General features: G+C 39.5%; 1 protein-coding gene across 3 annotated transcripts in view; it reads right to left on the minus strand.

Annotated features, from left to right (window-relative positions):
• Nucleotides 1-4,581: 4,581 nt before the first annotated feature.
• grin2aa (glutamate receptor, ionotropic, N-methyl D-aspartate 2A, a) overlaps nt 4,582-22,777 on the minus strand; it is a 295,273-nt gene continuing 277,077 nt past the window's right edge. Inside the window, exons 13-14 of one of the 3 annotated variants that reach the window (XM_073060333.1) lie at nt 10,152-10,690; nt 4,582-8,732 (exon numbers count right to left, since the gene is read on the minus strand). In XM_073060333.1, the coding sequence (XP_072916434.1) occupies nt 8,729-8,732; nt 10,152-10,690 (543 nt within the window). In that variant the 3' untranslated portion in view covers nt 4,582-8,728. Of the gene's footprint in view, nt 10,691-22,777 lie in introns of all 3 variants that reach the window. The other 2 variants (XM_073060332.1, XM_073060331.1) reach the window with 2 other exon arrangements.

Below are 22,777 nucleotides of genomic sequence, written 5' to 3' on the forward strand. Positions count from 1 at the left end.
CCCTACGCGACTCCCATGTCCACTCGTCCCTCCCATCCCTTCCCACCGATCTCCCTCCTGGCACTTATCCTTGTAAACGGAACAAGTGCTACACCTGCCCTTACACTTCCTCCCTCACCACCATTCAGGGCCCCAGAAAGTCTTTCCAGGTGAGGCGACACTTCACCTTTGAGTCGGCTGGTGTGGTATACTGCGTCCGGTGCTCCCGGTGTGGCCTTTTATATATCGGTGAGACCCAACGCAGACTGGGAGACCGTTTCACTGAACACCTACGCTCGGTCCGCCAGAAAAAGCAGGATCTCCCAGTGGCCACACATTTTAATTCCACGTCCCATTCCCATTCTGATATGTTTATCCATGGCCTCCTCTATTGTCAAAATGAATCCAAACTCAGGTTGGAGGAACAACACCTTATATACCGGCTGGGTAGCCTCCAACCTGATGGCATGATCATTGACTTCTCTAAACTTCCGTTAATGCCCCTCCTCCCCTTCTTACCCCATCCCTGACACATTTAGTTGTTTGCCTGTTCTCCATCTCCCTCTGGTGCTTCCCCCCGCTTTCTTTCTCCTGAGGCTTCCCGTCCCATGATCCTTTCCCTTCTCCAGCTCTGTATCACTTTCGCCAATCACCTTTCCAGCTCTTAGCTTCATCCCACCCCCTCCGGTCTTCTCCTATCATTTTGCATTTCCCCCTCCCCCCATTACTTTCAAATCTCTTACTATCTTTCCTTTTGGTTAGTCCTGACGAAGGGTCTCAGCCCGAAACATCGACAGCACTTCTCCATATAGATGCTGCCTGGCCTGCTGTGTTCCACCAGCATTTTGTGTGTGTTGTTGTTTGAATTTCCAGCATCTGCAGATTTCCTCGTGATTCCTATGACTATACCTTGTCTCCTGGAAAATGCGATTCCCTTTTCTCGGTTCCTTCATCTCCACTGCATCTGTTCCAGGACGAGGCTTTCCTTTCCAGGACATTAGAGATGTCCCCCTTCTTCAAAGAATGGGGTTAACCTTCTTCCACCATTGATGCTGCCCTCAGCACGTCTCCTTCAGTTCCCACACTCACCCATCTTCCCACCACCCTAACAGTGATGGAGTTCCTCTCGTCCCTACCTACCACTCCATGAACCTCCGCGTCCAACACATCATTTTCTGCCACCTCTGAAAGGATGCTACCTCCATATCTTCCCCCCCCCCCACTTTCTGCAATGATTGCTCACTCAATGATTCCCTTGTCCCTCTCTACTAATCTCCCTGCCGTCACTTATCGTTGCAAGCGGACAAAGTGCTACAGTGCTACACCCTGTCACCTCCGTCCAGGGCCCCAAACTGTCCCTCAAAGTGATGCAACACTTAACTTGCGAATCTTCTGAGGTCACCTATTGTGTCAGGTGCTCCTGAAACAGCCTACTCTACGCTGGTGAGGCCTGTTGTAAATTGGGGGACTGCTTCGTTGAGCACCTCCGCTCCATCCACCAAAAAGCAGAACTTACCTGTGGCCAAACATTTTAATTTCAATTCCCATTTCCATTCCCATTCTGACATGTCAATCCATGGTACCTTTTTGTGCCAAGACAAGACTACCCTCAGAGTGAAGGAGCAACACCCTATGGGTAGCTTCCAACCTGATGGCAAGAACATCATTTTCAACTTTCCAAAATAAAAATTCCACTCCTCCCCTCTTTTATTCCCCACTCTGGCCTCTTACCTCTTCTCACCTACCTATCATCTCCCTCTGGGTCCTCTCCTCCTTTCCTTTCTCCTATGGTCCACTCTCCTCTCATATCAGATTCCTTCCTCTCCAGCCCTTTGTCTTTCCTGCCCACCTGGCTTCACCTATCTCCTTCCAGCTATCTTCCTTCCCTTCTCCCACCTATTTTTCTGGCATCTTCCCCCTTTCCTTTTCAGTCTTGAAGAAGGGTCTCGGCCTGATACGTCGACTGTTTATTCATCTCCATAGATGTGTGTGTGTGTGTGTGTGTGTGTGTGTGTGTGTGTGTGTGTGTGTGTGTGTGTGTGTGTGTGTGTGTGTGTGTGTGTGTGTGTGTGTGTGTGTGTGTGTGTGTGTGTGTGTAAGGTACTTTTAAATTGCAGTCACTATTTTTGTAGAAAACTCAGCTCAATCTGGAGTACAGTAAAGATCCCATAAAATCCAGTCAGACTATATCCAAATAATCAACTATTTTCACAGCGACTCCCTTTCTCTCCCCTGTGATGTCTCTTAACTTACTGTGGATCTTCTGTTTTTGATTTGGATTTCTAGCATCTGCAAATTTTTTTTGTACCATTACTTTTGCAGAGGTGTTGGATGAGGATTAACACTGGTCAAAAGACTGGAGACTTCTCCTCTGCACTTCTTTGTCACTTACTTCCAGATTGTCTCTCACATCCGCCAATGAGAGCAGAACTTTATTTGAACAGGTCATTTCAAAATCAGCATCTCTGACCGAGTGAAATGCAGCTCTGCACTAATTCCTAAATAGTGCTAACTTTCTCTCCGTGTCACTTTCAATAGCCCGGTAGTATAAACGGGAGCCTCATTCCATGAGAAGGCTGGGACCCTTCGTCATTCAGAACCAAGCGACTGTCAGACTAGGACTGACCTAGAGCCATGCTGCAGCTTGTGAAGATCAAGGGGGGACTTCAGTTTCTCTCAGTTCCCACAAGAATGCAGATAACCTCTGAACTCCTTTTGGGCTAATCAGTGTGACCTCCAGCCTGTTCAGTTCTAGAACGGCCTTTGTGACCATTAACACATGGCTGGATTTCTAATTACTTGTTAACAGGGCCTGATTCAGAGTCCCGATGGAGCAGCAAGTCTTTGGGAGGATAGCTCTGACAAAATTATTTTCGGAAAAGGGGAGTTAAGTTTCCATTATTTTCAGAAGTCATCCCTGCTTCCCAAAGAATGGCCTGAAAACCTACATCTGCAACTATTCTTCGGATCTTACACTCCTTAACCGCAGCTACACAGAATCTCACTAATTGATTTAAGCTACTCAACGAAACTGCCTTAGCATGAATTGAGACATTACACCACTGTGTCTCCTCGTTCTATGAGAAGCCAATAACAGATAATGGAACCATTATAGTTTGGGGTCAGTTACTATACAGAGAGACTGGAAGCGTGGTGTTGCAAATGTAGTTCTATGGTCTTTAGCCATTTTATTCCTTAAGAGAGATAATTATTGGAATTTACATTTTTGTCAACAGGAAGGAAATGCCTGTTGAACAACTGTAAACCTTTCCATCTAATGGCAACTTAACAGCATTGGCCAGTCCTGGAATATAAGAATTAAGTCACTGTTGGATAATTGTGACCAAATGTTTAACCACTAACCCCAACTTACTTCTTCCTCACATGAAAAATTAAGATTTTCCTTCGAACAATCCGTATTAGAAAGTTGAGAATATAATCATGGGTTCTAGTGAGAATATGTATTTGTAACTGGATGTATTTGTGTTTGTATTTGAATATGTATTTGTTACTGGATTGCGTGACTGATGAGGAATGGAAGTCTTGACCCACGCTGCGGAAATATCCTCAAAAAGTCATTGTCCCATCGTTTCCCGGGCTCCAGAGTGATCCAGAGCACTGAGATTACACCAACTGAGCAGCTTTCTGTGGGAGAAATGGACTTGCTTAAAGAGCCCAAAACTGACCCCTCCCCCACCCAAGTGGACTGAGCTAGACTTGACGTGTTGGCTTGTGCCACAATACCTGAGATGTGTAAATGCAGCGGAAAGCAAGTTATTCAACACGTTTTCAAGGACAGCCCACACACAATGTTTACCATCCTGCTAAGGCTAACTTGTCGGTTTTGTGATGCATCCATGAAAAAGATTTCTGACTTTGGTAAATAGATATGAGAGGGAAAGACACATGATTAATCTGTTAAACTGCGATGAGTGCCTCTAATCCCCCTAAAATCAACGATAATTATTGAAGTTATCCCAATGCAAAATTAACATCAGCAAAGGGAAAGAAACTGTAGGTTTGAGGTCAATAGATTTTGAGTCTATTAGTCACAGAGTTTTCTCAACAAAGTTAATGATTTCCATGTATGCGTATGTGAATTTTTTTTAATGTGGTTTCCAGAACAATTGTAGGAGACACTTAACTGGAAAATGTAGCTACTTTCCTTACAGGTAGCCAATGAGATTCATGTTTATCACTTCCTATAAAGAAAGCAATTATACTGCACCTCTTGCAATCTCTCATCATTCCAGGGCACTTTACAGCTAATTGGATAGTTTTTAAGTGTATTAACTTTTATAAGAAAGGAAGAAGTCAATTTCTACACAACAATCTGTCAAAGACAGTTGCAAGATCTTGAAATCTAGGGTTTCTTACCGTGCGATGCATAAGGTTACATGGAAATCTCAGTGATCATCCAGTATAAGATCTACACATAGGTCAAGCCTACAGTTTACTAACACTAAAATTATATGGTTGAGTAATAAACTGCTAAGATTTATTAATTGTGTATAAACTATTTGAGCTTTCAGTGCAGGAACTGATAAAGGGCATTGTTTTCATGGAAAAGTGAATTTGAAATAACCACAGTATTAAAGAAAGTTAAGTGACTATAGTTTTAATTTTGATATAAAGTGGCAGAAATAGTCTTCCTTAGAAAAATGGTACTTTTACTTATTTACATTTTTACATCAGATTTTCTGGCACAATTGACAACCTATTTACATCAAATGCTGTAGCAGTAAACACTTTGAACATTCAAAATCCATTCCAATTGTAATTTCTACACATCTACAATGGAAAAGAACAAAAAAAACACATATTACAGTTTTAAAGACAACCTTGGCAAATATTACAGTTAGAGTTCATAGAAAGATCAAAACAAATGTAAATACAGACTTCGATAGCAGATATGTTTGAAATCTACACTGCCACAAAGTAATAATTAGTATTTTCTCATCTAATGAAGGAATAGGCAGGAATCAAATTACTTTAGTACCAATAATCAAACAGAATATCATTGTGAATGTTTAGCAAGGCAAAATGTGTGTCCAATGCTTTCACGTCCAAGTTACACATAAATGTTAATTGGATAAGCATGACATATAGTTTATGACTGAGGACAACATGCACACAGCCAAAGAACATTTCAGACCTAAACTTTTGGTTACTAAGTTGAATTCACTCTGTTTAGCAAAATATACATCTTAAAATTATTTAAGCTCAGTCCTTGCCAAATATCTTATTGAATTACTTTGTGTAACTTCCTTTCTAGTGCAATCTAAAATATGTCACTTGCATGAATGTGACCCACATCAAATTTCAAGGTAACATAAAATCTCTTCACTTCAAGACAAAAAATTAGGGGGCACAATTAGAGCAGAAAACAGTTACAAACTGAAAAAAGGACACAGACATTAAAACAATAATATGTTTTGGACTATGTTGAGTTACAGCTTAATTTCCTTGACTAAGAAAACCAATTTTGCAAACCAGGGACTGAATTAGTGCCAGCCACTATTGTACCTGAATTAAACATGCTGTGTGTGGCAATGGGATTTCCACAATATCATGTTACTTCTCGAACCTTAGAAATCATTCTATGCTAAAGCAGGTAATAACCAATGGGAAATAATAATAAAAGCAATTAATATTTTTCTGCTAAATATATATTGAAATCTACTGCTGTAACTTATCTATAAAGTGGAAGATCCAGCGTGAATGGGCGTGGATAGGGATGAGAAACTACTAATTGGATTGTGCAGTAGAAATGTACGATATTTCGTTACACTCTTAACTGCGCTAATTACCATGGGGTGGGCTTTATTTGATTGGTTATGTAAATGACGGTTTATAATTTTAGTAACCATTTTTCACATTCATTGCTATAATACAGTTATAGAAAGATCAAGCTTGTTGCAATTTACAGCTGAAATATCACTTACGCTTTTATATAAAAAGTGTTCAGGTAATGGCAAAATAATCAAGCTTTTGAAAGGTCTTTCCTTATTTTTGCATGAGAACCAATTTACACATATTGTGGTACAAAGCCAAACTTTTCTTGAGTAATCTGGCAACTGTTCAAGATATTCTTAAGTAATGTCAGCTGTTTCTCTACGTGAGATTATTCTATTACAAAAGAATATCATTAAAAAGCAGAGATTTAAAAAAAAATACAGCAGTTTCAAAAGGAAAACGAATGACTCAGTCACTAGTTTAAGAGACTGAGACTTGGATAATTCCTATCATGAAATTATATTCATTGAGGAAAAAATAAAAACTACTTTAATACGTTATTATATGTGAGGCAGGTTTCATGGTAATGTCAAATGCTTAGTGATATAATATGAGACTATTCCTTCTGTAACAAGTTTAAAGTGTCATAATTCCTGAACAATTGGTAGTATTCTTTTCATGCACAAGACATTATCAAATGATTCTCTATATATGCCTATAGCCTGCATGTTAAAAAGATTGGCGTGCTGCATTTTCTAGTAATGGTTCAGTTTACCAGGAAGGTTGCTAATATGGAATGGAGGAATTTTCATGGAGCTTACTAATTTGTTTTGCAACATAAATTGCATTATTGTTGGAAATTATATTGTGTGATGAGTGGGAAGCAGTATTATATTAAAAAGCATGATAGCATTGTTAAAATTGTATTCTCTCTCCTTTTTAACACCTTTCTCACAAGTCTGGTGTCAGAGAAAAGAAACCAGGAATGTACTAGAATTAAATTTAAATCTTTAATAGAGCTTTAAAATCCTCATATCACTGATCGTATTATCTTTCAGTGTAAACACATGAACTGCTTTCCAGGGAAGACACTATTCACTGAGTAATGACTCTCTCAGCAGTAATCACTCAATGTGGCCACTCAGCGGTTTCACTAAACGGGAGTGATTAAGATTAACGATCATTAAAACCAGATTGCAAGAAACTGCTAAAACCTCTGTTAGCAATCACTGAGATTACTGCATTCCTAAAAAATCACAGAACATCATTTAATTTTTTTCTAATTTTTTTTCTGTGCTAAGTTTAAGAAATCTTAATGTGATTTCCAGTGAATTAAGTTAAGACATCCATATTCAAGTAGCATTTCCTGGGTTTGCTGGCAGATTGGAAATTAATTACCTGGCATCCTGTGGTAAAATAACGTTTCTATTGCAGTCAAATCTAATCAATTGGCTGTCGTGTTCCTGTATTTACCACTAGTAATTAATAATACTTCCCTAATACATTTTATTTTGATAAAACATTTGTCTGACATGTTCCTTTGAGATAATTAACATAGAGACCTCAGAGTAAAACTTGGTACTTTGGAGTGAAATGGGGAAGGGATAACTTTCTGAAATACTATTTATGCTGAAAACATCTTTTTTATGTTACGTTATTCACATGATATTGTGAAAAACATCATAAAACAACATACAGGTACCTTTAAGCCTTAAATGGATATATTCAATGGCCGAATGATATCTTTCCCTAATTTAAGCATATCACTGGTACTCAAAGTCATAAATTCCAGCCCTTTCAGCATACAAAATGCCCATAGTGTGCTGGTAGTTATGGAAGTCTTTATTCAAAGCCGTGGGCATATTTCACTTATCAAGCAGCAAAGTTCAGCACTGTTAAAAATCTAGAGTTAACTGAAGATACTTACATATACTATTTTTAATAATTATATGCTCTTTTCTATAATGGTGACATTCTAATGTTTGTTGCCCTTAGGGGCATATTTTATACCCCCATTGCCATATTAAAAATAATCAGTTCAAGTTTACATGATAAATATACAATACAATGGGAATATACTGCAAAGAGATGGACTATCAGATTTGCTCACAATTCATGTCTATCAAATCTGGGGAAGAGTTAAAGAATTCATTTGAAGTGAATCCCCAAGCTAACAGCACATAAATTACATTTTGCAGCTACCCGAATTTATTAAAATCTATAATGCAAAATCCCTGAACGTTCATGCCATGCATTTTATTAGCAAATTTCTGTTGCTCCTCAGCAGTTAATCTTTTCACTGCTGGTCCATAACTTCTTCAAGTGAACAGACTTGAGTAAGCAACAAAGGCTGGAACAAATTACTAGGTGGAACAATAGAAAACAAGTCTCAAAATATTACGATTGTAGCACTGTTACACAATGTGATGACTGCTATAGTGTTGTAGGAATATTATGCTTAACATTGGAATCCTCATAGTACTCTATTCAATTGATGCTCATAAAGGGCTTTCCCCGAGAATACATTCACACAGTTGAGAAGGTTGGCCGTACAAGATGAGCTATGCACTCTGGATTTTGATTATTTTCTAAGGAAAAAAAATTATGACTCTACCAGAGGACCCATTTGTTCTCAGAATCTCTAAAGTATGCCATTAGCTGCTTTAGCTCAGGGTTTCACTTTGGGAAACAGTTGAATTGAAACATTTCAGCAGTTACAGAACTGGATTACATATAATAGCATAGTTGCCAACTCCCTACATTTACACAGTAATATTGAGCTTGTCGTCTATTTCTTGCTTACTTTACATAACCAGTGTTGTCCTAAGATTCAATGGCCTGCCTAGTGTGGTCTGTAACAGATTAATGCACCGTAAAAGGGAGACAATAATTCCACTAGGTCATTTTATGGAGTCTTCATTTGCAGCAAAGCTAACCAGTTGGTATGATCATCAACATGTATCTCTTTTCTGTTGCTCCTTTGCCATCAGATAGTAGGAAAGGCCAGTCAGCCCTATCTATCAGAAAATAGGAGAAAGAAGACAATGTTAGCAACGACTATCTGGCAAAGCTGCCCCTTAATGTCTCCTAAGTTCCTATTTCAAAATGTTGGCAACTATGTACATCATTAGCTACAGCAAATGAATAGCTTAAACGAAGAATTAGACAAACAAACGAGGAGTCAAACATCTGATTCAATACTAGGCATTTTTTTGTAGACACGTCTATTGCTGGAAGAATTCAAAACCCTGGGAGTACAGTAAATACTATTTCTGCTTGATACATAAGGCATAATATGTTCTGAAATGTACATATCATTAGGAACTCGTCCATCTCGGGAGCAGTAAGATGCTGTCGACTTAATAGATGATCTAAAGTGATTATCGTAGCATGCCTTTGATGCAGCGGACTGTTTATATATGTCGGAAGAACTTCGCCCATGGACCAGATGCTGATCTTCACGGAAGGAGTGCCAGAATGGATTCTCGGAGACATGGTCAGGATACAACGACTTACTCCGCTTGCTCTCTTCCAGGTGGTGGTCAAAAACGGAAACCTTGGTGCTAAAGAGTTTCTCGGGTTTAATACTGAATACGTGCGCATAAGGGTCATCCTGAAATCTGTCCTTTTCTTTCAGGCTCACACTCCGGGCAGGTCTTCCGAGATCCACTTCCTTCGGCTTTTCAAGGATATTGTCGAAGGAGTGCTGCCTGCTGATTCGGAGTCTGTTAACTCTCTGCATGTCGGAGACGTCGGAAGGGGCCCAGTGATGGGCAAAGGATTCTTCGGGGCACATGGGGCTTACTGGCTCTTGTAACATGTGATCTTCACTAATGTCATACAAGTTTGCCGTGTGTACACAGGCATCGCATCTGTTATAGGGAGACCTGACCGAATAGTGTGTGGTGTAATTAGGCAGCTTGGAAAGGCAGCTTCGGCAGTGTGCAGTGGGCTGCTTGTACCTATCACTGTACTCTACCGGGGAAATATTTTTCTCCTTCAAGCTGTAATGCTTATTGTACAGACTGTATTTGTTCTCAGCATTTTCCTCATCATGCTGAGGAGTCCTATTTAGGTGCAGAACTGCTTCCTGTTTCCTGTAGTTCTCATTCTGATCGTGATACACTGGGGGGTAGTCCAAGTCTTCAGGAATTGGCACGTTTTCCCGGTAATGATGGTGATCAGAGTGATAATTGGACTCTCTGTCAGAATCAATGGTGTACACTTTCTCCCGATGGTGCTGATGCCCTTCTTTAGCCTTAAGATAAGAGAGCTCAATCTCGCTGCAATCTCGGGGGTACTTGGCCATCATGGATTTCTTTTTGAAGGGTTCCTTATACTTATGATGCTTTTGGTTGTTATCAGGGTCCTTGTGGGAAGTAGTACGGCTAGAACAGTCCGACATATCGGAATGGCCAATTTCTTCTGGTAGGTACCTTTGATTTTTAACAGGTTGCTTGGGCTCCACGTTGACATTTTCCACCGCCGATCCCTGGTTCTGCCGCAAGGTTTCCACGGACTTTTTCCACAACTGCCTAGGCCTGGAGTTAAGTTTTGGAGTTTCTGAGCTTACTGTAACCTCCACGGTGTTGGGATTTGCTTCGTTTAGAGTCAATGGGTGCTGCCCTTGGAGGATATAATTGTTTCGGTTGTCTTTCTGTCGGCTTACATTGAGCGCTAACATTTCACTGGTGTTGTCGTTGAAGCCTATCTCCTTGGGTTGATAGGGCCTGTTGTCAGAGTACAAGAAATTCCCCTTTTGGTCAACCACGTCAAGGAGCAATGACCCTCTCTGAATGAAATTGGAAGTTCTTTTAGGAGAGTTTGCTCTTGAAGCATTAAGGTTTGATATATTGGCCATTGGCTTTGCTGTGTTAAACAGCCTCAGAATGTTTGTTTGAGGGCTGTTTAAATCCAAGTTTGGAGACTTCTTCTTTTCCTCATTGGGCACACCATGTATACAGCTCCAGATTCCCTGTAAAACAAAATGGAGCAAAGAATTAGCATAGCCAGTGTGAATGCATCAAGTTAAATGTTCTCAGATTTTCTCAGACAAACAAGACTAGAGCCAAATAAGTTAATAACCATTTTTAAGGTGTTGATAACTATACTTACACTATTGTACAATATTTTGTACATACAATGTGTACACAATTATGCTTCACTCAATTACATACACTGAAACCAGAATTAAAATGTAGTTGAATAATATTATTCGGATGTGAACTATTTATCATTTAAAATGGTGATTGAGTGGGCTAACTTTGCAATCTCACTTGGAAAAAAGGAATAACTCTGAAAGCGGACTGGTTTTCCACTAGAGGGAGCAGGGGAATTACAGAGAATTCATGATGTAGAAAACAGAAAAGTTGCATCTGGTGCTGCTATATAATCATGGCTGATTTATTATCCCTCTCAACCCCATTCTCCTGCCTTCTCCCCATTACCTTTGACGTCTTTACTAATCAAGGACTTATCAACCTCTGCTTTAAATATACCCGGTGATTTGACCTCTCCAAACCGTCTGTGGCAATGAATTCCACAGATTCATTACTTTCTGCCTTAAGAAATGCCTCCTCACCTCTGTTCCAAATGGACTATTCTTTATTCTCAGGCTGTGCCCTCTGATGCTAGATTCCTCCACTACAGGAAACATCCTCCCCACATCCACTCTTCCTAGGCCTTTCAGTATTCGCTAGCTTTCAATCAGTCCCCCCTCTGTCTATCACCCTTGAAACAGGTTTGCATAGCTTGCATGCCACACTGCAAGGAAATGACTGATACTGGCCCATATGCTTTGTGATTCAACCCATTGCCTTTTCTTTTAGTTGTTCTACTGTAAGTGGTGAGAAAGCATCTGCTTACATTCTCTGAAGATTTATTGCAGGCCATTCCCATGTTACAGAGGGGATGTGTTTCTAGAAAAGTGCCTTTAATGGAAACCCATTTTTTCCATTGAATCCTGTGTTATAAGCAGCTACATATCCCTAAGGGATGCTTTTCACTCACATTAGGAAATTTTTATCACCAATGACAAAAAATGACAACCACTGTTATTTTACAACTGAGACCAACGTTCAGGAGATGTACAAAGCTTGTAAAGACAACTGAGCTTGCCAATTTTCACTTTTTGTCACTCAGTACTCTGGGCAATAGATTCGGGCATAAGTTATAGCTGAACCCCTGCCCTGCCACGCGCTCTCCAATCAGAGGACACATAAACAGAGTGCAGCACTGCCATGCTCTTCGCCGGCGAGGCAATTTCTCCGACATGCATGGCTCCGGTTTAGGGAAGGCAGGGATTTGAGGATCAGCATTCAATGGAGAAAGGTGGTGTAAGACCATAAGACCATCAGACCATAAGCCTTAGGAACAGAGTTTGGCCATTTGGACAATTGTGTCAGCTCTTCCATTTCATCATGGCTGATCCATTTTCCCTCTCAGCCCCAATCTCCTGCCTTTCCCCCATGTCCCTCCATGCCCTGACCAATCAAGAATCTATCAATCTCTGTCTTAAATATAATAAAGACTTGGTCTCCACAGCTGCCTGTGGCCATGAATTCCACAGATTCACGACTCTCTAACTAAAGAAATTCCTCCTCATCTCCATTCTAGAAGGACGCCCATCTATTCAAAGGCTCTCTCCCACCATAGGAAACATCCTCTCCACATCCACTGTATCAAGTCCTTTCATCATTTGACAGGTTTCAATGAGGTCAGCCCTCATTCTCCTGAATTCCAGTGAATACAGGCCCAGAGTCATCAAGCGTTCTTCATATGACAAGCCGTTTTTGAGAACCTCCTTTGAAACCTCCCTTGTTTCAGCACATCCTTTCTGGAATAAGTGACACAAAACTGCTCGCAATACTCTAAGTGAGACCTCACCAGTGCTTTATAAAGTCTCAAATTTATATCCTTTTGTATTACAGTCTTCTTCAAGTGAATGCAAGCATCGAATTTGCCTTCCTCACCACAAAGTCAACCTGCAAATTAAACTTAAGGGAATCCTGCACAAGGACTCCCTAAAACCTTTGTGCCTCAATTTATTTTTGTATTTTCACTCTATTTATAAAATAGTCAACCCTTTCATTTCTTCTACCAAAGTGCGTGACCATACTCTTCATGACACTGTATTCCATATGGCATTAATTAACGAATTCTCCTAATCTAAGTCCTTCGGTATCCTCTCTACTTCCTCAAACCTATCTGCCTCTCTACATATCTTCATATTGTCTGCAAACTTTGCAACAAAGCCATCAATTCCATCATCTAAGTCATTGACATCTAATGTATAAAACTGGTCCCAAAACAGACCCCCCTAGAACACCACTTGTCACCGCCAGCCAACCAGAAAATCAAGTCAAGTCAAGTCACTTTTATTGTCATTTCGACCATAACTGATGGTACAGTGCATAGTGAAAATGAAACAATGTTTTTTCAGGACCATGATGTTATATGACACAGTACAAAAACTAGACTGAACTACGTAACAAAACAACATAGAGAAAAAAACACTACACTAGACTACAGACCTACCCAGGATGCTCCCTTTATTCCCAGTTTCCTTCCTGCCAATCAGCCACTACTTCATCCATACTAAAAACTTTCCTGTAATACCATGGGCTCATAGCTTATTAAGCAGCCTCATGTATGGCATCTTGTCAAAGGCCTTCTGAAAATCCAAGTACACAACATCAACTGAATTTCCTCTGTCTATCCTGCTTGTTATTTCTTCAAAGAATTCCAACTGATTTCACAAGCAAGAATTTCCCTAGAGGAAACTATGGTGATTACAGCCTACTTTATCGTATGCCTTCCAGCACCTTGAGACCTCATCCTTAAGAATCAACTCCAACATCTTCCCAGCCACTGAGGTCAGACTAACAGCACTATAATTTTCTTTCCTCTGCCTCTCTCCCTTCTTGAAGAGTGGAATGACATTTGCAATCTTCCAGTCTTCCAGAACCATTCCAGAATCTTGTGATTCTCGAAAGATCATTACTGTTGCCTCCACAATCTCTTCAACCACTTCTTTCAGAACCCTGGGGTGTACACCATCTGGGCCTGGTGACTTATCTACCTTCAGACCTTTTAGTTTCCCATGAACCTTCTCTCTAGTAATGGTAACTTCACACACTTCATGACTCTTTACACTTGGAACTTCTACCACACTGCTAATGTCTTCTACAGTGAAGATTGATACAAAATAATTATTCCATTCTTACGCCATTTTCTTGTCCCCATTACTACCTCTCCAACATTGTTTTCCAGTGGTCTGATATCCATCTTTACCTTCTTAATGAGTTGTTTAGTTGCCTTCTATTGGTATTTAAAAGTTTCCCAATCCTCTAACTTCCCACTAATTTCTGCTCTATTACATGCCCTCTCTTTGGCTTTTATGTTGGCTTTGACTTCTCTTGTTAGCCATGGTTGTATCATCCTTCTTCTTTGAGATATATTTAACTTGTGTCTTCTGAATTGCTTCCAGAAATTTCAGCCATTGCTGCTCTGCCAGTGTTCTTTTCCAATCAATTCTGGCCAACTCCTCTCTAATGCCTCTGTAATTTACTTTACTCTACTGAAATACTGATACATCTGACTTCAGCTTCTCCATCTCAAATTTCAGGGTGACGTTGATCATATTAAGATCACTTTACCTTAAGGGTTCTTTTACCTTAAGCTCTCTAATCAATTCCAGTTCATTGCACAACACTCAATCCAGAATAGCTAATCCCCTAGTGGACTCAACCATGAGCCGCTCTAAAAAGCCATCTCGTAGGCATTCTAGAAATTCGCCATCTTGGAATCCCGCACCAACTTGATTTTCCCAATCTATCTGCATATTGAAATCCCCTATGAATAACGTTACTTGTAACATTGCCCTGTTTTCATGCATTTTCCATATTCCATTGTAACTTGCAGATCGCGTCCTTACTACTGTTTGAGAGTCTCTATACAATTCCCATCAGAGTCTTTTTACCCTTGCAGTTCCTTCGCTCTATCTACAATGATTCAACACCTTCATACCTATGTCATCTCTTTCTAATTATTTAATTTCAGTTTTTACTAACAATGCCACGTCATTTCCTCTGCCTTCCTGCTTATTTTTTCGATACAATGTGAATCCTTGGACATTAAGCTCCCAGCTATAATCTTCTTTCAGCCATGATTCATTGATGCCTCCAACATCATGGAGTGTAGAGCGAGCTCAGGGGAGGAATGGGTTAAACTGCAGTGACTTTCTGGAAGTGGAGTAAATGTTGGAGGATTACATTATAGTGCTACCTATGGCCTCTGTGGTTCCCTGCAGTGCATCAGAGAAAATCTCAATTAGTAAATTCCATAAGGGTGTTGTTCAATTATCCGAACACCCATCACATATCTGAGGCACCAAGGGTTGCAAACTCTGCCAGCTCCATCATAAGCTCTAGCCTCCCCAGGGTCAAGAACATCTTTGAAAGGTGATGCCTTAAAATGGCGGTATCCATCATTAAGGACCCCCATCACCCACGTTATATTCTTTTCTTATTACCACAATCAGAGAGGAGGTACAGGAGCCTGAAGGCATGCACTCAACACTTTAACTTCATTCCCTCTGCCATCAGATTTCAAAGCAAACAACGATCCGATCCATGAACATTACACTACTTATTTATTTTTTATACATATTTTTAATACATAGTTCTTATTGTAATGTCCAGTATCTTGCATTGCACTGTACTGCTGCCACAAAACAAAATTCATGACATATTTCATGATAATTCAATAATATTAAACCTGATTCTGATTCACCTACTGCATATTCCCAAACACATCTCCCTCATAAAGGAAAATGCCACTGCAAGACCCTTCATGAATAACACTTGGCCATCAAAGATGCAAAAACATATGATGCCTTCAGCAACAGTTAAGTTTATCAAGTGTAGAGAATCAAAGAGCATGAAATGAGGAAGATTTTGTACCTTTCCATGCTGTTAGCATATGATTATAATCAGCTTGATGCCCTGAAACAGCGGCATCCTCATTAACGTCCCCCATCACCCAGGTTATGCCTTGTTCTCATTGTTACCATCAGGAAGATGATACAGAGGGCTAAAGTCATCCACTCAATGACTCAGGAACCCTTTACCATCCGATTTCTGAATGGACAATTAATCCAAGACTACTACCTCAGAGTTCTTTATATTTTTTATATTATATAGTATAGTTTATAGTTACTGTTCTATAGATTTGCTAAGTATGCCCACAAAAAAAAATCTTAGGTTTGTATGTGTGACATGCATATACCCTGATAATAAATTTTACTTTGAACTTTGAATAGCGTACTATATATAATATATACTTACTGTATTTCACATTTTTTTCTCTATTATTATGTACTGCTGCCACGAAGTCTCAGGACATGCTGGTGATATTAAAACTGATTCTGATTCGGATGCAGCAGGTCAGCTTGATTTGACTAAGACTGTCTCGGCAAACCGTCAAACAGGTATTGTGAGAAGTAACGACATCATGACAGTACGGGAGAGGTGATGTCATGGTATGGGTATTAGGACAGATGATATCATTGTACAGATATAGGGAGAAAGCACTAGCTAAAGAAAAAAAAAAATTGTGCATTCTGAGGGATATGAAGGCCTAGTCAGCCACTTAACTCCTGGTGCTAAATCCTATTGATTTATATCAATACTGATTCTTGCCAGCATTTAAAATCTGACAGCACATCAATAAATGGTATAGGATGGCAAAAGAGCCAACTTCATTTGATTCTGAAATGGTAGTGCCCAGGTATTACTGACAGGCAGTCAGATCACACAATGTACAGATGACAGCACAAGCACAGAGGAACTGTGCAGCCATCCAGAACTCTCTATGATGCTAGATCTGAGGTCATTCCCGAGTAGGGGTTATCTCAATCCATTATTTCTCAGCTACAACTCAGAATAGGCCTTTCCAGCCCTTCGAATCGTGCCACCCAGCAACCGCCAATTCAACCCCAGCCTAATTATTGGATAATGTACAATTCATTTAATTTTCAGTCATTTGTTTGTTTTTTGCTGCCGTTTGGAGTTGTCGCGATAAATGTAGAGCTAATATGCTTCAAACAACTGATGAACAATGATATTCATATTGCATATAAACAGATGTGTAATCACTATAATTTTGCAAGTGATAATCAACTTGGCATGAATTATAGAAATTACATCTGTAGTAAAATCCCTAGAGAGCTAGCACACTTGGTAGGTTTCTAGATCTAGATTTAGATTTTGAGATACAGCATGGTAACAGGCCTCTTTGGCCCAACGAGCCCGATCGCCCAGTTACACCCATGTGACCAATGTGACGGACCCATCCGTTGTTGTAATGTGGGAGGAAACCAGAGCACCTGGAGGAAGCTCACATGGAGAATATACAAACTGTTTACAGGCAGTGGCAGGAATTGAACCCGTGACGCTGGCACTGTAACCCATCGCTTCTATGCCACCCCTTTCATTCCACTTTGGTTTTCCATTACCGTATATATTCTTGCCTTTAATAACTAGTAGAACATATGCAATCACTATTGTCTAAATTTAACAAGTTCCCGCACTGCATGATAAGTCAGCACAAAGAATGCCAACTAGCTAACTTTATAATTCCAACATTAATCAGATCCATACAGATGTAGGAAGCAGTGTAATACTAAATGAAGATCTCACTATATGGTGGAGCATCGATTAGCCATACCTGTATGAGCCCGTTTGATAATTATTCTTGATAATGTGACGGTGAAATAGCACTTATTGACATTGATTTAACAGATGGAATTTAAGTTATGAAGAGCGAAGAGCAATTGTCACAGGTTAACTTCTTGAGAAAAATAGGTGAATTTGGGTTTAAAACTAATATAAAATATGCAAGATTATGAAAGAACAAAACTGACTATCTTGTTGACCAAGGCAAAAATGAATGTTGCAAAATTAAGACCATGGGAATAAGGTGGAGAGTTCAAGTAAACCTCTGCACCGGAGTCCCAGATCTCACTGTTATTATAGAATTTATAAAAGATGATAAAGTAAGCTGATAAAGTATATTAATGATGTTCTTCTATCCCTAGAAATTCATGAGTTCAAATGGAATGGTTTATTCCATCATCGTAAAGAATCTTGGGATATATCAAAGGTAGAGTAATTAATTGCAAATTGTTGTCTAGATAGAATATTGTGTGCATACATGAAGAGCAGTGTTAATGATGCTGTAGCAGCATTCTGCCATAAAGAGTTTAGCCCATAATGATATTTTTGTATGCAACCTTAAGCTTGAGATATCCTGAGATTATGGAAGTGCAATATACAGTCAGAGGCCACTTTATACACCTGCTCGTTAATGCAAATATATAAACAGCCAATCATGTGGTAGCAACTCAATGCAGAGATGGTTCAGTGTTTGTTCAAACCAAACAACAGAATGTGGAAGAAATGTGATCTAAGTGATATGACTGTGAAATAATTGTTGGTGCCAGATGGGGTGGTTTGAGTATCTCAGAAACTGCAGATTTCCTGGGATTTTCACTCACATCAGTCTCTAGAGTTTAGAGAAGTGCGCGATAAATGAGAAAGAAAAATCCAGTGAACAGCAGTTCTGTGGGCGAAAATAGCTTAATGAGAGAGGTCAGAGGAGAATGGCCAGACTGGTTCAAGCTGCCAGGAAGGCAACAGTAACTCAAATAACCACCCATTACAACAGTGGTGTGCAGAAGAGCAACTTTGAACACGCTACACATCAAAGCTTGAAGTAGGTGGGCTATAGCAGCAGAAGATGACAAACATAGCCTGAGTGGCTACTTCATTGGGTGCTGAAGGTATCTAATAACATGGCCACTGAGTGTAAATCTAAGTATTTCTTATTTTTATGAACAGAGCAACTTAAATAAGTTTTGGAAGATTGGTAAAATTTTGATGTGTATACATATATATATATCTATCTCACAATCTCATCCATCTTCCTTTTGATGAATGTTAATGAAATGCAACTTCCCTGGAGAGGATTCAGCATAAAACCACACATAAATATCTGATATAATGGCTAGTTCACTTTTTGTAATAACTTTGCTGTCTCGTATGTCAGGGTAAATGCACACTGGACAAATAATTGGTTGATTAAACTTAAGTGCAATGAGATCAATGGAGACTTGCGATACTGTACCAGTAATGCAGCATCCTTCACCATTATACTTTGCCAAAAGCAATAAAGATAATTGTCTCCCCACTTAAAAGAATTATTGACTCTGTCACTGGTATTGTGAAGGATTGAGTTCCATCTTTGCTTACGATGCTGGATTCAATTTTTCAACTAGCTAACTCCATGGTACATGCAAAAAGGTAAAAATAAAATCACAAAATGAAAATAAAGTATTATTCCAAATTACACATTTTTTGTTGTTTTTCTTCTTGCCCTGGCCATTATAACTCTGCCTAAGCATTTACATCACACTGAGACTCAACAAAGCTTATTGAAGCACCTCTATACAAATATCACATCTCCTACACATGGAATATTAAAGATTTAAAAGCTGCACAATGGTTAACCTTTAATTCTTGTATTCCTCTACAGCAATAGTCATATGTAGCATTGAGGATGTATAACTATTGCCTTTTTAAAGGATTGTATCCTGTGAGAAACTGCTTTCTTGTGTAGTTGTAACGATATACATTGTGGAATATTCCAGTCACAGCATGCCACTGTGACAAAAGCTGCACATTTTTCTCATTTGACAGCCTATCTTCACTGCTTGGATGAATTTCCATCCATTTTCTCATACCTTAAAGAGATATTGAAACACATTCCTTTGGAACACTCATGTTTTTTTCTAAGAATTACATCTTACATATACTACTGTTTTAATTTCTTGGTACAACTATTCTTGTCGAATATGCATTGCAATTGTAGGGTCTTGTCCTGCAATGAAAAAATACAAAGTGCTAGGCCATTTTATCCCAAAGGGCTGACAGTGAATGCGGCAAAAACTATCTTGCAGATAAGAATATTGAGATACGGAACAGTGCAGTGCATCACAGTCTCCAGCATCAGACTTGCAACCTTTTTATTAACATGAGTGTGGTCCTTTTATTCAAACCCCCATGTCACAAATGTTCACCAAGGTGTTTACATTTTTAAACAGCCAGTGTGCTACAGCACTCCTGGCGTGATGCCAGAAACTGATAGGCACCTCATTGATTAGGAGGACGGAAAATCTATAAATATGACCAAATCCAAATCACTAAAAGGCAGGGTATGGAAGAGGTATCAGCTTGGAATAAGAAGGTAGATATTTTTATAGACTCAAGAGATTCCGCAGAGTAACACACATAAAATGCTGAGTGAACTCAGCAGGTCAGGCAGCTTCTAAGAAAAGAAATAGAGTTGACATTTCTCATCTGGGCCTTTCATCAAGACTCGAGGATGCTATGAAAATATTTTTGTAGCATGTGTCATTAATTATGAAGGGTTTTGATCTTCAAAATCTGTAAGCAAATGTTGCATGAAGATTGCCAGATCTCTATCCAGTTTTCCCAAACCCCTAGAATGGTCATGTTGTGATTAGTACAAGCCGTGTTCATCAGCAGGATATTTATGAGCAAACTAATATTCAGCACCATAGATTCAGTGAAACTAAATGTTAATCATCACTCACATGTATCATTAAAATTGGTTTTGTTTGTGGCACCGGTACAGTGCAATACATAAAATTACTATAGTACTGTGCCCTAGCTATATATAATACACATATGTGCCCATGACTTTTGCAGAGTACCATATGTCCCTCCCAAGCTCTGTGATTCCCTCCAGACCTATTATCCTTCTTCTGAACTCCTTTAACTCTAATCTCTATCCCAATTTTTTTCTTCCCTTAGCTGACGGTGCAGTGCTTTTTAATTCCCTCAACGCTAAACTCTGCAACTCTTCTCTAAACCTCTGTATCTCCAAAAGTTTCTGCTCTTCCAAGAGACTTATTTCCTGTTCGCAGTTTTACTAAGTGGCTAAATCATATGCTGTTTGTTAATGTTCCTTTCAAACATCAGAACAAATGAGAGGCAGAAGCAGGAGAAAGTTCTATGACCCCTCAAGTCATTCAGTAGATGAGAGCATTGGCTCAGTATCATGCCTTTGCTTGAAAAACCCTTGAATCCTTGATTGTTCAAAAATTTGTCTATCTCATCCCTAAAAACATTCAATTATGCAGCTCCTGAAAATTCCAGAGGTTTATGATTTCCTGAGAGAGAAAGTTTTTCTTTATCCCTTAAATGGATGACCCATTGTACAAAATAACATGTCTGGTTCCGGACTCGCTCACAGGTGGAGACATCTACAACCTTTGGGTGCTAGGATGCACTGAAAAATTTAATAGAAGTAGCCATTAATGTCATGACAGGGTGGAGACACAACTCAACCAACGAAGGTATAAGGTGCTCCCTCCCTCTGCTAGCCTGCAGGTCACCCTTGAGTGAGGTGTAGCACCTGCTTAGTTCCACAATCAGGGTCAGGTGAAGCCACAGGAACAGGCATGAGCGGCGGAGTGCCTATCTCAAATCCTGATTATGCAGCCACTGATGCCAGGCAGCCAATCTCTGAAGAGTATTGATATTGACTGGAGTCACCAATCTTGGAAAGGCACTGCCCAGAAGAAGGCAATGGCAAACTACTTCTGCAGAAATATTTGCCAAGAACAGTAATGGTCAAAGACCATATTCACCCACCTCCAACAACATGGCACTTAATAATGATGTGCCATTAGTATTTGAAGTAATGCAATCATTTGATCAGAGAGAACAAATCTGTTGGATCAAAATGGTTGAAAAGTAAGCCACTCATATCAAGAGATGCAGAAAATGACTGTCTTACAAATGTTTTAATTAGTTTATCATTAGGAGGCAAAACTGTTGGTGTATTCAGGATTTTATGCATTTGCTTCCTAATTTTCAAAAATTTTGATTATTTTTAAACAATTAAAATAATTTGTGCAGATCAAGTGAATTAGCTGATTATGTCAGAGATCACTTTTCCCAGTGGTTCCTTTTTAATAGAGTAACCAGAGTATTAATGTTCAAAGCTAATTATTTTTAGGGATATCACATTAAAATTTATCTTGTTTGCTTATTTAATTTCATTTGAGCTTGGAATCAAAGCTAGAGAACTTGTGCCTCGAATATCAGAAAGAAAATTAAACGGAGTCATGAATTAACAGCTCACTGATTCAAAAAATTGTCTTTAAAATGCAGAAAATCTCCTGTGCACCCTCTCTAAAGCTTCCACATCCAGCCTCATTATAGGATGAATGTGGAGGCTTTAGAGAGGGTGCAGAGGAGATTTACCAGGATGCTGCCTGGACTAGAGAGCACGTCTTATGAAGACAGATTGAGTGTGCTGGAGCTTTTCTCTTACGAGCAAAGGAAGAGATGACCTACAGAACTGTGAGGCTGGTCCGAGACTCCCCCACTATAGGAAACATCCTAATTTTCCTTAGTGTTTTATTTATCCTAAAACAATGTACCCTACCAGTACTGGTATTTGGTACCCAACATAGCACAAAATTGCAATGTGAAAGCTTTCAACCTATTAATGTGTTAGACTGTGGCAATGGGTTCATATCTCTGAATCCAAAAGTTAATACAGTTCATGAGAGGGGAATAAAGAAGATGCGAAGTTGGGCTGCCTATTCTCGCATGTATATGAAAGTTATCTCCAGAGAAAACAGTCTGGAATCACAAACAAGAGAAAATCTGCAGATGCCAGAAATCCAAGAAGCATGCACAAATGCTGGAGGAACTCAGCAGGCCAGGCAGCATCTATGGAAAAGAGTACAGCTGACATTTCAGGCCGAAACCCTTTGGCAAGACGGTGGGTTATTCCTACTTTGTGGGAATGCCCTTTGAGGAAATGAACATTCTATTATTAGACAACACACACAAAATGCTGGAGGAACTCAGCAGGCCAGGCAGCATCTATGGAAAAGAGTACAGCTGACATTTCAGGCCGAAACCCTTTGGCAAGACGGTGGGTTATTCCTACTTTGTGGGAATGC

Source organism: Hemitrygon akajei, chromosome 11, assembly GCF_048418815.1.
Source record: "Hemitrygon akajei chromosome 11, sHemAka1.3, whole genome shotgun sequence".
Taxonomy (NCBI): Eukaryota; Metazoa; Chordata; class Chondrichthyes; order Myliobatiformes; family Dasyatidae; genus Hemitrygon; species Hemitrygon akajei.